Source organism: Mustela erminea, chromosome 3, assembly GCF_009829155.1.
Source record: "Mustela erminea isolate mMusErm1 chromosome 3, mMusErm1.Pri, whole genome shotgun sequence".
NCBI lineage: Eukaryota > Metazoa > Chordata > Mammalia > Carnivora > Mustelidae > Mustela > Mustela erminea.
The window spans coordinates 102,706,315-102,719,078 of NC_045616.1; the positions used below are offsets into that span (position 1 = coordinate 102,706,315).

Below are 12,764 nucleotides of genomic sequence, written 5' to 3' on the forward strand. Positions count from 1 at the left end.
CTGAGGCAGAATGTGGTATAGTGGGGAAATATGTGAGCCCTGATTCTCGTTGCCTGGGTTTGGATCTCCATCACTTCCTGGCTGGGTAGCTTTGGGTAAGATATTTAGCCTCTTGGTTACTCACTTACCTCATCAGAAAAATGGTACTAATAGTATTTACCTCATTGGTTTGGTGCCAGGATTAAATGAATCCCTAGCATGATATCTGGCACAAAGTAAGCACTTAATAAATGGTAGAAATTACTGAATAGTAATGGCTAATCTTACTTGGCTGAGCACTTAATGTCAGGCCTTGTGCTAAGTTTTACAAATGTCACATTATTTAGTCTGGTAAACAATCCTCTGAATTGTTCATTTTACTGGTTCAAAAAAAAAAAAAAAACAGATTCTGTGGGGCGCCTGGGTGGCTCAGTCAGTTAAATGTCCCACTCTTAATTTTGGCTCAGGTCATGATTTCAGGGTCATGAGACTGAGCCCCAACTCAAGCTCCCTGCTCAGCAGGGAGTCTGCTCCATGATTCTCTCTCTCTCTCCCTTTGTCCCTACCTACACCCATGTCCACACTCTTGCATGCTCTCAAGTAAATAAATCTTTAAGGAAAAAGAAAAAAAAAAAAACAGGTTCTGAATGATTTTGTTTTTAATTTTTTTTTTTTTTTTTTTTTTTTTTTTTAAGTAGGCTCCACATCCAGTATGGGGCTTGAACTCATCACCCTGAGATCAAGAGTCGCATGCTCTACTGACTGAGCCAGCCAAGCGCCACAAATAGGTTCTGAATGAGACGGGAGCAGAGGATGAACACAATCCACCATTAGATACTCAATATGCTTATTGTTATCTTGCAGCCAATAAAGATAACGATGAGACCCATAGTCAATTGATATAGGATGAGGTCTATTGTGCTGAAGAGTAAACTAATAATAACATAATAATAATAATTATAATAGCACGATCCCGTTTTGTTTATGGAAGGATATTGCTACAATGTTAATGATCACCTCTGATTAGTGGAATCAGGGCCCACTTTAATTTTTCCTTTTTTCCCTTTTTTGCTCTTTTCCGATTTTCCTCCAATGGGGCCATAAGCATGTATTATTTGTGTAATTAAAATGTTTTAGGGCCTTACATTTTTAAGAGGATCCCCAAATGTTCGATTTAACTTCCCTTGCAGGCTTATTAAAAAGGAAGAAAACAAAAACAAAAGTACCCTCACCACTTTCAATTTCCCCTTTTTTGTGGGGTGGGGGTCAGTTCCCCTCTTTGGAGGTGGATAAGATGCTCTTGGGGACTGAGGCAGAACCATACAGTTCTTCATAACCCTGGGGTGAGGTGGACATGAATTTGAATTCCAACTTTACCACCTGCTGGCTGTGTGATGGAGAAAAGTTACTCAATCTGTTTTGTCCTTTGTACAAAGGAGGGAATACCCACCGGGAGGGTAGGATGGCTGTGAGGGCTGGGAAAGACGAGGCCTGAACATTCACTCCTTGCCTGGCGTGTGGAGAATGCCCAGCCTTTGGTAGCTACTTCTACAAGAGTGAAGATAATAATAACTTATTTTGGTCAGAATCAAGTGCATGACCTCATCACTACATGACTGGCCCAAGACAACTGCTGGGGAGGGAAAAAGCTCTTGGGGGAATGTTCTCCTTCGCGCAGTCCCCTCTCACATTCCTGGACCACGGCAGCTACCTCCTGGAGCCGCTAATGAGCCAATTTCTTAAGAAGGGATTAGGACCAGCGGTGGCCTGTCTCACTGAGAAAATGTGTCTCTTTGTTTCTGGCAAGAATCAAAAACGAGTCTGTGACATATAGTAATAAAAACGAATGACAGCTGTCCCTTATAAGCGCCATTGCTACATCCCACTTCTTCCCAAGCTTCACACCTGCTCTGTGGTGCCTCCTCCCTATCCCCCCACCAAGCAGCATGGGCTGCAGGACTTGAGGTGCTCTCTTCCCTGATACATCTCTGTAACTTCCCCTCCTGTGTGACTGCAACCCCTCCCCACTGCCTGACCTAGCACAGTCCCTGACCTCTGACCACAGCCTCTATGAGTCTGTGCTATAATCCCTGATTGAGAAATCCTCTTACACAAAAACATCATAATCTGCTCCTGCTTAGACAACTGAAAGAATTGGTTTAGCAGAGAAATCATAAAAATGACACATATCTTAAACGTTTTATGTCCACTTAAAAACATTCACCCATCTTTTGACCCTTTGAGGCAAGGGTTTATCATTGAGAAACTGTCGGAGTTCATCTTCACTTTCCTTGCATAAACCCTCGTCCTTACATAAATCAACCCAAGAGTTCCAGTTTTTGGTGACTTTAACGTGGAGTGAGAACTGAGACCTTTTCCACGTGAATGTGGAATCCTCAAGGACATCCCCCCCTGCACCACCCCCTGCCCCTGCTCCAAGTCTTTTCAGCTCATATCTAATTCGGGAGCATTGTGGGGAAGGGGTGGCAACTCACCATTATCAGGTCTCTGCAAAGTATGCAATTGTTGGACCAAAATCCTTCATTTTTCAATCCCATCTCACTGGTTAGCTAAGTCACAGCGCTACAGCATAAAGCACAGCTGGCATAAGCAGGTTTGGGAACACAGGCTTGACTACCAGTAGGCATATTATTCTTGACCTCTAGCTCTGAAGGTCACAGTAACTCTAGTATTGGGATGCTAAGGAGAGAATGGGGAGAATCAGTGAAGAGTTTCTTGCAGACCGGTTCACTCTCACATTCGCCCCTGATGAATGACCCGCATTTGTGCTGTTCCAGGCAAGGGCCTTGAAGGACTGGACTGCAAGATGGTAAATAGCTCTGTACATTCTCCCTCTCATAGCTGATGGTGGTCTCCCTTTGCTGAGCTGAAGGCTGAACAAGGAATGCCAGATCCTTGGAAATCGAGAAGAGTTTATGAAATACTTTTTATTTACCCAGCCCTTGGTTCAAATCTGTGGGAAAACATGTCAGCCCTGTTCTCAAAGAGAGTAGATCCTATTTCAGAATACCTATATGAAACAATTACCATTTTTGAAGATTTGCTACGTAACCCTTTTCTGCATATATGAACTCGTTCTGAGCCAGTAGGAGTTACTTGCACATATTATAGATTTGATTTTGACAACAGCCCTGTGAGACTGTTTTATTATGCTCCCCATTTTCACCTGAGAAAGAAAGGGGCACTGAGTGGCAAGGACCTGGCCTGGGCCCACACAGCTAGAAGCTGGCAGATCCAGGCATATTCTGTAGGGATTCAATAAAGGAAGGGCTGGCTCTAAGATGTCTTGACTTTCTGATCATCCTCACAGATCATTTCCACATTTCTCAAATTTTCTCCTCTAAAATTAAATTCCCTTCTGACTATGATCCCAGCCTCGAGGCCAGCTAGCCTCAATCAAGTAGAAAGAAATACGCAGCAATACTTCTGAAAATCAGCCTTTTAATCTATTTGAGCCCAAGGAAGGGGGGGGAAAGAACTAAACCATTTTTCCCCCTTGAGATTGTTTATAAGAATAACGGGTCAGAGGTGTCTCTTCCATAGGAAACTGACATCCCCCATGTCCTCAAGAGTTTGTTTTTGTTTTTCGTTTTTTTTTTTTTTGAAAAAGCATAAAAGTAGAATTTCAACTCATGTGCATGCCATACATTTCCCTGCCCCACCCTGCCCACCCCTGTACAGGTGCAGGCATCCACACACCGAAGAGACTCCTTTCAGTAACTGGGGAACAGAATATGGAAAAGAAAAAAATAAAATAAAATCCATCCAAGTGGCCACAGATACCAGAGACAACCAAATGCAGTTTACACTCACATCAGTCAACTTGTATGCAGACTGGGACACTTTTCTAATTGCAATCCAGAGCCAAAAATCACAAATGGCAGAGACTTGAGCTATCCATATAGATAATTTAAAAACTTCTACCAGACACTCCCCTTAATTACAAAAGTATGCAAACAATCTTGATATAAATGGAAAAGAGGCAGGCGGCTCTCTCCCTGGGACACAAGGGCATACCTAAAATTCCCTGGGTGGAATTCACGCCTGGACCATGGCCGCTCCCTTTCAGGACTAAAGAGGGGAAGGATGGGGGTGAGCAGCAGGGGAGGAACCCAGCTCAGGAGCAAGTGAGGGAGACCATGGAGCTGCCCTAGGGACCAGAAACATGTTGTGTTGGTGGGTGGCCCCTGATGGGGGAACTCAATGGCGAGCAGGCCACAAGGGAGCTACAGAGAAGTCCAAACACTGTGCACCCCTCGGGAATCTGGAAGATAGCCATCCAAAGACAGGAGAAGGACTGGTCTGCTTTGCTCCCCCCAACCAAAAGCCTTGCCAGTTGATGGCAACCGTGTGGCAGATGGTGAGACGTGATTATCTTAGGGCTACAGAGAAGGATGCCTTCTGTCTGGATATAAGTGCACGAACCATGTCTGGTGTTCAAAGGATACTCCCCAGTTAAAACCAGCCCCTCCACCAAGAGATGCTCTTCACACAGCACAGGGGCTGAGGCACATTGGTGGGGTGGTGGTGCAGAGAAACAAGGGGAAGAGGAAGGGGGACTCGCCACCGCCCAGTTTCCAATGGGCAGATCCGAGTCTCTACCGCTGCTACCCAACAACTGGGCATCTGCTTCTCAGAAGAAAAAGAAATGGGTGGGGGTGAGGGACTTGAGCCTGGGCTCTGGGATGGGCAAGAAGGGATAGAGCCAAAGCGAGGGTTCTATCTCTGGTGCCACATCTCAGGGGCTCATCTGGGAAGTACCATCCTTTTTTGAAGGTGCCGAGTGCAGGCACCTTTGGGCAGCGTGACCCAAAGCAGAGAGCCCTGATCTCTGGGCTAGTTGCCCAGGGGAGAAACCAAGGGATTGGTGCATCCAAATGGTGGGAGCTTCAAGATTGTCAAAGCCTGGCCGAGAGCTGGTCAACATGGATTCTGGGCTGTTCCCCTAAGAAGGAAGGGACTGCAGACCTCCTGGGAGTGGTCCCCAATATCCCCGAACCCACCCTGCCTGACTCTGGTCTTGGGGCTTCCCAGGAAGGGTACCTCCCTGGGGCACCACAACTTCAGGCAGTGTAATTCACCTAAAATTAAAGATGGGGAAAAGAGGTAGCTGCAAAACCGTGAGCCACCCCCTACCTCCTCCAACCCCCACTTTGGGATGCAGCCAGATCCTGGGCCAGATAAGAGGGCAGGAGGAGACAGGGCGCCGGAAGCAGGGCTGGCGGTCTCCCTGGGTCCTTGGCCATGGGGCCGGGTGGGTCGTCAATGCATCTTGCCCAGCTGGATCTTCTTCCAGGCCTCCGAGGCTGTGAAGATACAGGAGTCCAGAATGCCAGCCACAGTGAAGGTCCCACCGATGATGGCACAGATCTGAAAGAGGGGGGAGGAGTTCAGAGGTCAGAGCTGGATGGAGTGCCAGGCCAGCCCTCTCCCAGATCACGAGATGATGAGCTTGACAAGTACAGACACTCTGCCCCATAACTAATGGGGTCAAGAATATACTCAGGCCTCAAAAACAAACAAACAAAAAAACCAAAACCCCACTTACTGGTGGGTGAATTCACTAATAATAAAAATAATTATTATCAGCTCCTTTAAATCCCTTATTAACCCAAATGAGGAAGGGATTATTAGACCCATTTCATAGATGAGGAAACAGGGGTTTCATTAGGTAAGTTCACACAGGAAGCAGCAGAGCTGTGACTTGAACTCATTATGTCTTCACCCTGGAGTCTGTGGTCTTAATGTCCACTCTAAACTTAGCAGATTTTTACAATCCCACTTGCAGACGAAGGAGTGGAGGTTCAGAAAGGCAGTGGCACTGGCCCAAGGTCACATAGCCAGGAAGTGGCAATCCTGGGACTTGAACCCAGATCTGACAGGGCCAGGCCTGTGACAGAGATCTGGGAGGGGCTGAAGAGGCAGCACCGGCCTGGAGGGACTGGAGCGAGAAATAAACCTCTCACTCCCAAGCATGCACTGTAGCAGGGGGCTGGGTAGTAACCAAATGACCATACCGACAAATGCAAACTTACAACCAAGGCAAGCGCTACAGAGCATGGGGGGCCTCATGCTACCAGAGAGCTCATGTTAGGGCAGACCTTCTTATGGCTCTATTTGCTTTGGGGACCAGAAAATTCATGGCCACAGGAGGGCTGTCCTGTGCCCGAGGTACTTAGATGAGCATACTTCATGCCTCCGCCCAGGAGATGCCAGGAAGAGCCTTTCCCTCTTGTCGTGACAACCCCAATGTCTCCAGACGCTGTCACATGTCCCCTGGAGGTGAAAACCGCCCCCCAGTGAAGAACTGCTGGAGAAGGGGGGATGACGAGGAATGTCACCTATGGCATGTCTGTAGCTTATGACTTCCTGCATGACAAAACAGCCCACACAGCACTTTCTCTGTGCCAGGCAGGGCTGGAGGGCTTCATCCCTCCTACCTCCCTCCTGAATCCCCAGGCCAACCCTCGCAAGCCCTACTCTTCTATGTATGTGACAGCCAAGGCTACTGAGGCCCAGGGACATTGGATTGTTTGGTCCAATGCCACAGTAATTAGTGGTCGAACTGAAAGTTCAAAACTCCGGAGTCTGCACTCTTAGCACGACACACTGCCGCTTCTCAGGCACGAAGCTCCTTCACCAAACCAAATGACTAACTTTGCTGTGAAGCTGTCAGGACTCCACTTGTGACACATCGAAGTAAGGCTACATTTCACTCAAAATATTCTGGCCTATCTATCAGTTGCTTTCTGGTTCCATAAAAGAATCGAAGTAGAGACGATGGCAGATCAAAGAAGCTGACAAGGCAACTTTAAATTTATTCTCCCTCTTGAGCGCATATGTGATGCAATCCACAAGAACCACATGACCCACGCCCCATGTGCCATGCCTCAAGCATGCATCTGGGGGGCCCAGACACGGAAATCACTTTTCCAAGGTCACACAGCAAGTGCATGGCAGAGTGACATCTGTCCGCCTCCAGGGCTCTCACCCTTTCCCCCCTACCCTATTTGAGGAGCACTTCAAGGACCACAGGCCTCAGAGGAAGCCCAGCGGATCAGTCCCGGAGGGCTCCCGAGACCGCCGTGGGGGCGCCATGGGGTGGCCGGCCAGCCATGGACACTCGACCCCTGGATGACTCTGAGAGATGGCCATGCCTTCTCTCCGGTGCCAAGCAGAGGAGGCCAGGAGACACCGCGGAGTGAGAGGGAAGTGCCAATCGATCCCGTGCTTATTTTTAAAATGATATTTCTACGAGATGAGTTAAGCAGAGGACTGTGAGGGCCATGACAGACGGAGTGGGTCTGCATGGACGGGCTACAGTGGAGCAGCTGGCACTCCAGTAATAACAGCCCAAGAAACCGGAGCAGCCCCCCAGGGAGCAGAGAGGATGGGGGGCGCTGGGGGGATTATTATGAAGTGTTTTCAGCAGGCACGGCCTCTCCCTGCCAGCCTCAGAGCATGACGCAGGGGCACTTTTCAAGGAAGATGACGGCAGGGCAGCTGGTTTATTTCCGTAGAGTGGGTCAGGTGATAGGAGATTTTACACCGCAGAATGCTTTTAGAGCTTGGATCAGAGAAGAGGAAATGGTGACTTAAGTGCAATGAAGCAAATAATAAAAACAACAACAAAAAACCCCACACACGTAGACATGCACACTCCACCCCCTATAACCGCACACACACACTTGGGAACCCGAGGGTGCCAATGATTCACAAACACCTGGCGCCTGGTCTGAAGCCTCCTTCCCCTTGGGCCAGCCAGGGGCCAGAGGAGAAGACACACGCATTGAGGTACCCAAGAAACGCACCACTGCAGGGAGGCTGGGGCTCTGGTGCACACAAGCCACCAACCAACAGACCCCACCCGAGTGAGTGTTAGCCTGAGCCTGGCGAGGCCCCGCAGAAGCTTCATATGCATCTCCCAGTACAGCCCAGCTCAGCAGCACAACTCCCATTATCTGACATCTGTTGAAGGTGCTGCTCCCCAGTCAGATGAGGAGGGGGATTTCTGGTACATCCCCTTGTGGAGCGAGGCACCTCAAAGGCTGAAAGAAACCTAGCTACCTGCTTGATGCTGCTATGGCCCCTTGCTTTCCTTATTCTGCCGTTAGCCAGCTCAGGCCTTCCTGACATGCTCCTATTCGCAGGTGGTGACGGGTGTGAGGTGAGGCAGCGGTCATGAGGAGAGGGGTCCAGGGGTACTCTCAAGCTGTAGTGTTGACATGGAATCCTGGATTCTGACATGGCGGGGGAGGACCACACAAACCCAGACCCCAAGAGGTGACTACATCCAGACTGTCCAAGGCACTGCCCGTCATGGCCGCCTTGGGTCCCGAGAAGGCCACAGTTCCTACGTCTAGAACACAGAGAAATACCTGAAGCCACGAGGCTGCACCAGCTAGGGTGTCTGTCTTTGGACATAGGCCATACGGTGGTGAGGGCAAGATAACAGGCTTCACCACATCTGTAGAGCAGATCTCAACAACATCTAAGGAAAGGGCTGCTGAGAGGCATGATGGCGGCCCTGCGCCTTGCTGACCTGCAGGGATGTGCCAACATGAATAGAAATGAGTAAAAGTGAAGACAAAGCCAATTGTATACCTTCTCACTGGAGCAGGGGGCCCTGAGCACGGGGAGGATGAGGTGAGTGCTGGAGGGTCTGCCGTGGTGGCAGAAAATTCTCAGCCTTGGGAAGGCGAGTCGTGGCTATTCCTCACCTACTCTAGCTGGGGAGAGCCTTCCCGGGCCTCAGCTTTTCCCATCTACGACACAGGGAAAACACCCCTAGCCCTGCCATCTGTCCTACTGCAGGAAATACCTCTGGAGCTCCCAGCATTTAGTAGGTGCTCAGTAAAGAATACCTAGTCTAATCTTGCCGTTGACCAGAAGGCTCTGACCTTGTCGCTAAGATCTGAGATATTCTGAAGATCTGAGATCCATTCTAAGAAGAACAATGGGTCAAATACCACCTAGTTCCCAGAGCCAGCCTCTGGGTCTCAATTTTCCTTTTTCTACTTGGCTCTTTGAGTTGAGAACAAGCCGATTTCTAGAAAGACAGGACAGCAAAGGTGTACCAGGCACCACACACAGATTCTTTGCAGTGGCCCAGGTCTCAAGCACCTGCAAAGGCCCATTCTACAGATGGGGTAGCTGAGACTTCCAACAAGATATTTCCTCAGCTAAGTACCAAGAAGTGTTTGTGATGAAGCATATCTCTTGGGGGCAGAGTACCTAGGCCAGAGGTTGTTTCCATTCTTTCGCCAGTCAGGGAGCTCTCCAATCTCCCAAAGACTCTACCTCAACCCCAAACACCAAGAAGATATCAGAAGTTCCAAAGGCGGATACAAAGGGTCTTCTGACTGGGATCCCTCCCTTCATGGGCCCTTATGTCAGCCTTACTTCCCCATACCTCCGTTTCCTTACTTTTAAAAATGGGAAGGCTAATTCTCAGCCCTCACTGCTGTCAGATTGAACGAGCGAGTCACACACACAATGGTGAATGCCTCTTCCCTCGCTCCCTCACCCTTGCCATGGTTTTGTACGCCGACCAGGCCCTGAAGCAGGGGGACAACCTCAGGGGAGGGCAGTGAAGGAGCAGGGCCACCGAGTCAGGAAGGGCTGCCACAGCCAGCACACGTAACCCTACTCTAGCCAGTAGACCTAGCTCCGGAAATGGAAGCAAGGACAATTCGATATCCAGGCCCCGGTGAGTCTGGGAGGAGCGCGTTACTTTGCTTTCATCAGAAGTCATCAATAATGCCCCTTTGTTCTCTGGCAGAGACTTCCTGTGGTTCTACCAGCTTCCCAACCTCCTACTCTGGCTAGAATGAAGTCAGCTTGTCTACCTTGCAAAGAAGGTGCGTGCATGTGTGTGTGTGTGTGTGCGTGTGTGTGTGTGTGTGTATGTCTATGTGTGTGTTTCCCTTACATTTTAATTATGGTTCTTAATTCCTTATAATACGGAAAGGACGTGTTCCACCCGCAGTGGCTGGAGAGCTGAATCCCTCTGTTGTTCCACCAACATGAATGCTTTCCCAGTCCATCACCCCTCCCCCCATTTACTTTTCCACACCGGGCAGTGGAGAAGCATGACACACAACCCCACGCCCCCAACATGGGGGTGGGGGTGGAGACTGTGGGCTCCAGAGGAAACATTCCTGTGGTCAGATCCCAGCCCTGCCACCACGACCAGGAAAGCCAGGTCACCCCTCCGAGCCTCAGTTTCTCTCATCTGTAAAATGGGGCTCCCCCTGTGAGGGCCAAGATGACCTCTTATATGGCTACCTGCTGTACCACAAGTGCCTGGGAACTATTCATTTACCGTCCTTAATCCAGGCAGCAATGCTTGAAAAGCTTATGGAAAAGGCACAGGCTGAGGAAATAAATAATGAATCCGGAGTCCCATCAGATGCCGGTGGCGGCAGACAGACTGGAGCCGCGGATGAGAACACCGAGGCTGTGGCTTCACAGGGGTGGGGGCTGTTGTGGAAGGGAAGCTGATGATGACTGGGCCCTGGAAAGGTGGGGGAGGAGAGGGCGTGGTGCCAGTCCCCCCCACTCCCACCGTCTGGGACAGGAGCCTGGTGGGAGAACTGAGTCCCCTCCCCACCACTCCTTCAAGGGCTGCCGCTTCAAGACACCCACTCCCCTCCCCCAAGCCCACCCCAGTTGAGCCCCTTCTATGTGTCAGGCCTGAGCTGGCACTTTCTTCTGCCTTCTCATTCCATCTGTGCAAGTACTAAGGAAATGGAGCAACCCCCATTTCTCAGATGGGGAAGCAGAGGCTCAGAGGGGGGCAGGCTTGTTCAAGGTCACACAGCTACCAAATAGGAGAGGGTGAGGAGAATCCAGGTCTGGAAAGCTGCAAAGGGCCTGCTTTTTTCTGTTAGCCCCCCACCAGCTTCTCCCCCAACCCGAAGGCTCCCTTTAGTTCCTATCTCCATGTACAGATGGCTTCTTTGTATTTACTTTCTCAATTCTGTTAGGTTTTACAAAGCAAACGTCCTGAAGTAAGAGGACCCCATGGACAAAGTTTAAGAAGTAAGAAGCCGTGTGGCTGTAAAAGTACGTATAGTTTGTAAAAAGGACCTCGCTCCATTCCCATACTCCTTCCATGTCTCAGAATCTGTCTTTGAAAAGCAAGCACCGGGAACGTCAATTACAACAGAGAGATCTGTGTGCTGACCCAGCAGGAGCGATCTGTCCCTGGCACATGACCTTCTAGAAGATCTAGCTCTGTTCAAACGTCTGGAAAGACTGGAACCGAAGTTTTTTACACATTCCAACCCTGAGCAACTGAGCTGCTAATGTGGGCTCCATGTTGCCACTCATGTAACATAAACTATTGTGGAATGGGGATGGGCCAAGGTACACACCCCTCTATCCTTCTGCTCAGTATCTGATGCCCACTTATCATCTACCTGCTCTGCCCCTGGTCTGGAGACCAGAGACGACCAAGGCCCTCCCCATCTTCCTGGAGCTCATGGTCCAGGTAAGAGAGACACACCAAGGGAAGTCTGAGTGGGCGAGATTAGGGTCCGGCTACAAAGCTGGTCTCTTCTCTACTCACACAGTCTTACTGGGCAAAACCTCCCCCATTTTTACGTTTGTCTCTTCTCAATTGTTTTTACTGTCCCCCCCATACCCCTCTTCCCACCCGAGTACCTGATGCCTTTTGTCTATGGCCAATCCTTGCAGGTACCTAAATAGATGAGTGAACGGTAATCAGATCTGGGCAGGAAAATTTGCAAATGACCTGGTCTTAGATGGACAGATGATGTGGGCTAGTTTGTTGTTGCGGTGTTTTGTTTTCTTACGGTATGTGTGTGATGGTGACTTGATAAAATGCTCACAATGCTCACAGTTTATGCTCACAATGTTGCCTTGTTTCCTGCTGTTACATGTCCTCCTGATTCCCAGCAGGGGGTCACTGTATCAAATCATCCTGGTGTCCTACCAAGGACTCCATGGTTTCTTGGGACTCTGTTGCTGGGACATCTTCAACGGCCTTTGTTTTGGAGGATGGAGGCTCCCAAGCTATGTGGTGGTGGTGGGTTGGGGGATGTGACAGAAGCAGGTTCTGGGGTTAAGTCCCAGCCTCACCATTTACCAGCTGTGTGACCTTGGATGAGTTTCTTTACCTCTCTGGGCCTCAGTAAATTCATACATAAAACAGGACTGATACCATCTACCTTGGAGGATTCCTGGGAAAGTTAAAGGAGATAATTTTAAGATTACTCAGTACATAGTAGATGCTTAGTAAGTGTAGCTATACGATCACTTCTTCAAGTAGCTGTCTCTTCTATATTTCTACCTCCAGGCTAGAAATGCTGGATGCTGAGGACACACAGGGGCATCAGACTTGGAGCTCTTCATAATCAGGCCTAGCAGTTATAAAGTGCAATTTAAAGTTCGGGGCATTATTTCACTGTCAAGGAACACCTGGTGGGCAGGGAATATTTCAAATTCAGCTATCCCTGCTGCTCAATGGGAGCATGCCATTCCCAGCTGATACTTTTGGGGGTGGGGGGGCAGCAAAAACATGGCCAAACTGGCCCAGTGTGGTACTTTTTGACTTCTGGCTGTTCCTCCCTCATAGAATAAAACACACGAGGAGAGTGATGTGACACTTCTGAAGTCATCCAATCTGTCACCACAAGCCACTTGAAGGCAATCCCAAAAGGGGGGCTTGGGCAAGTGGCAGGGGCAGGGGACAAATGTGTGTGTGTGTGTGGGAGGGCACTTTGAAGGGGATCACTTGC

The 12,764-nt window shown here is 49.5% G+C and overlaps 1 protein-coding gene across 1 annotated transcript in view; it reads right to left on the minus strand.

Annotated features, from left to right (window-relative positions):
• Nucleotides 1-2,907: 2,907 nt before the first annotated feature.
• Nucleotides 2,908-12,764, minus strand: part of ERGIC1 (endoplasmic reticulum-golgi intermediate compartment 1) — a 105,339-nt gene continuing 95,482 nt past the window's right edge. The window contains exon 10 of the mRNA XM_032334901.1: nucleotides 2,908-5,370. Coding sequence (XP_032190792.1) covers nucleotides 5,263-5,370 — 108 coding nt within the window. The 3' untranslated portion in view covers nucleotides 2,908-5,262. The remainder of the gene's footprint in view (nucleotides 5,371-12,764) is intronic.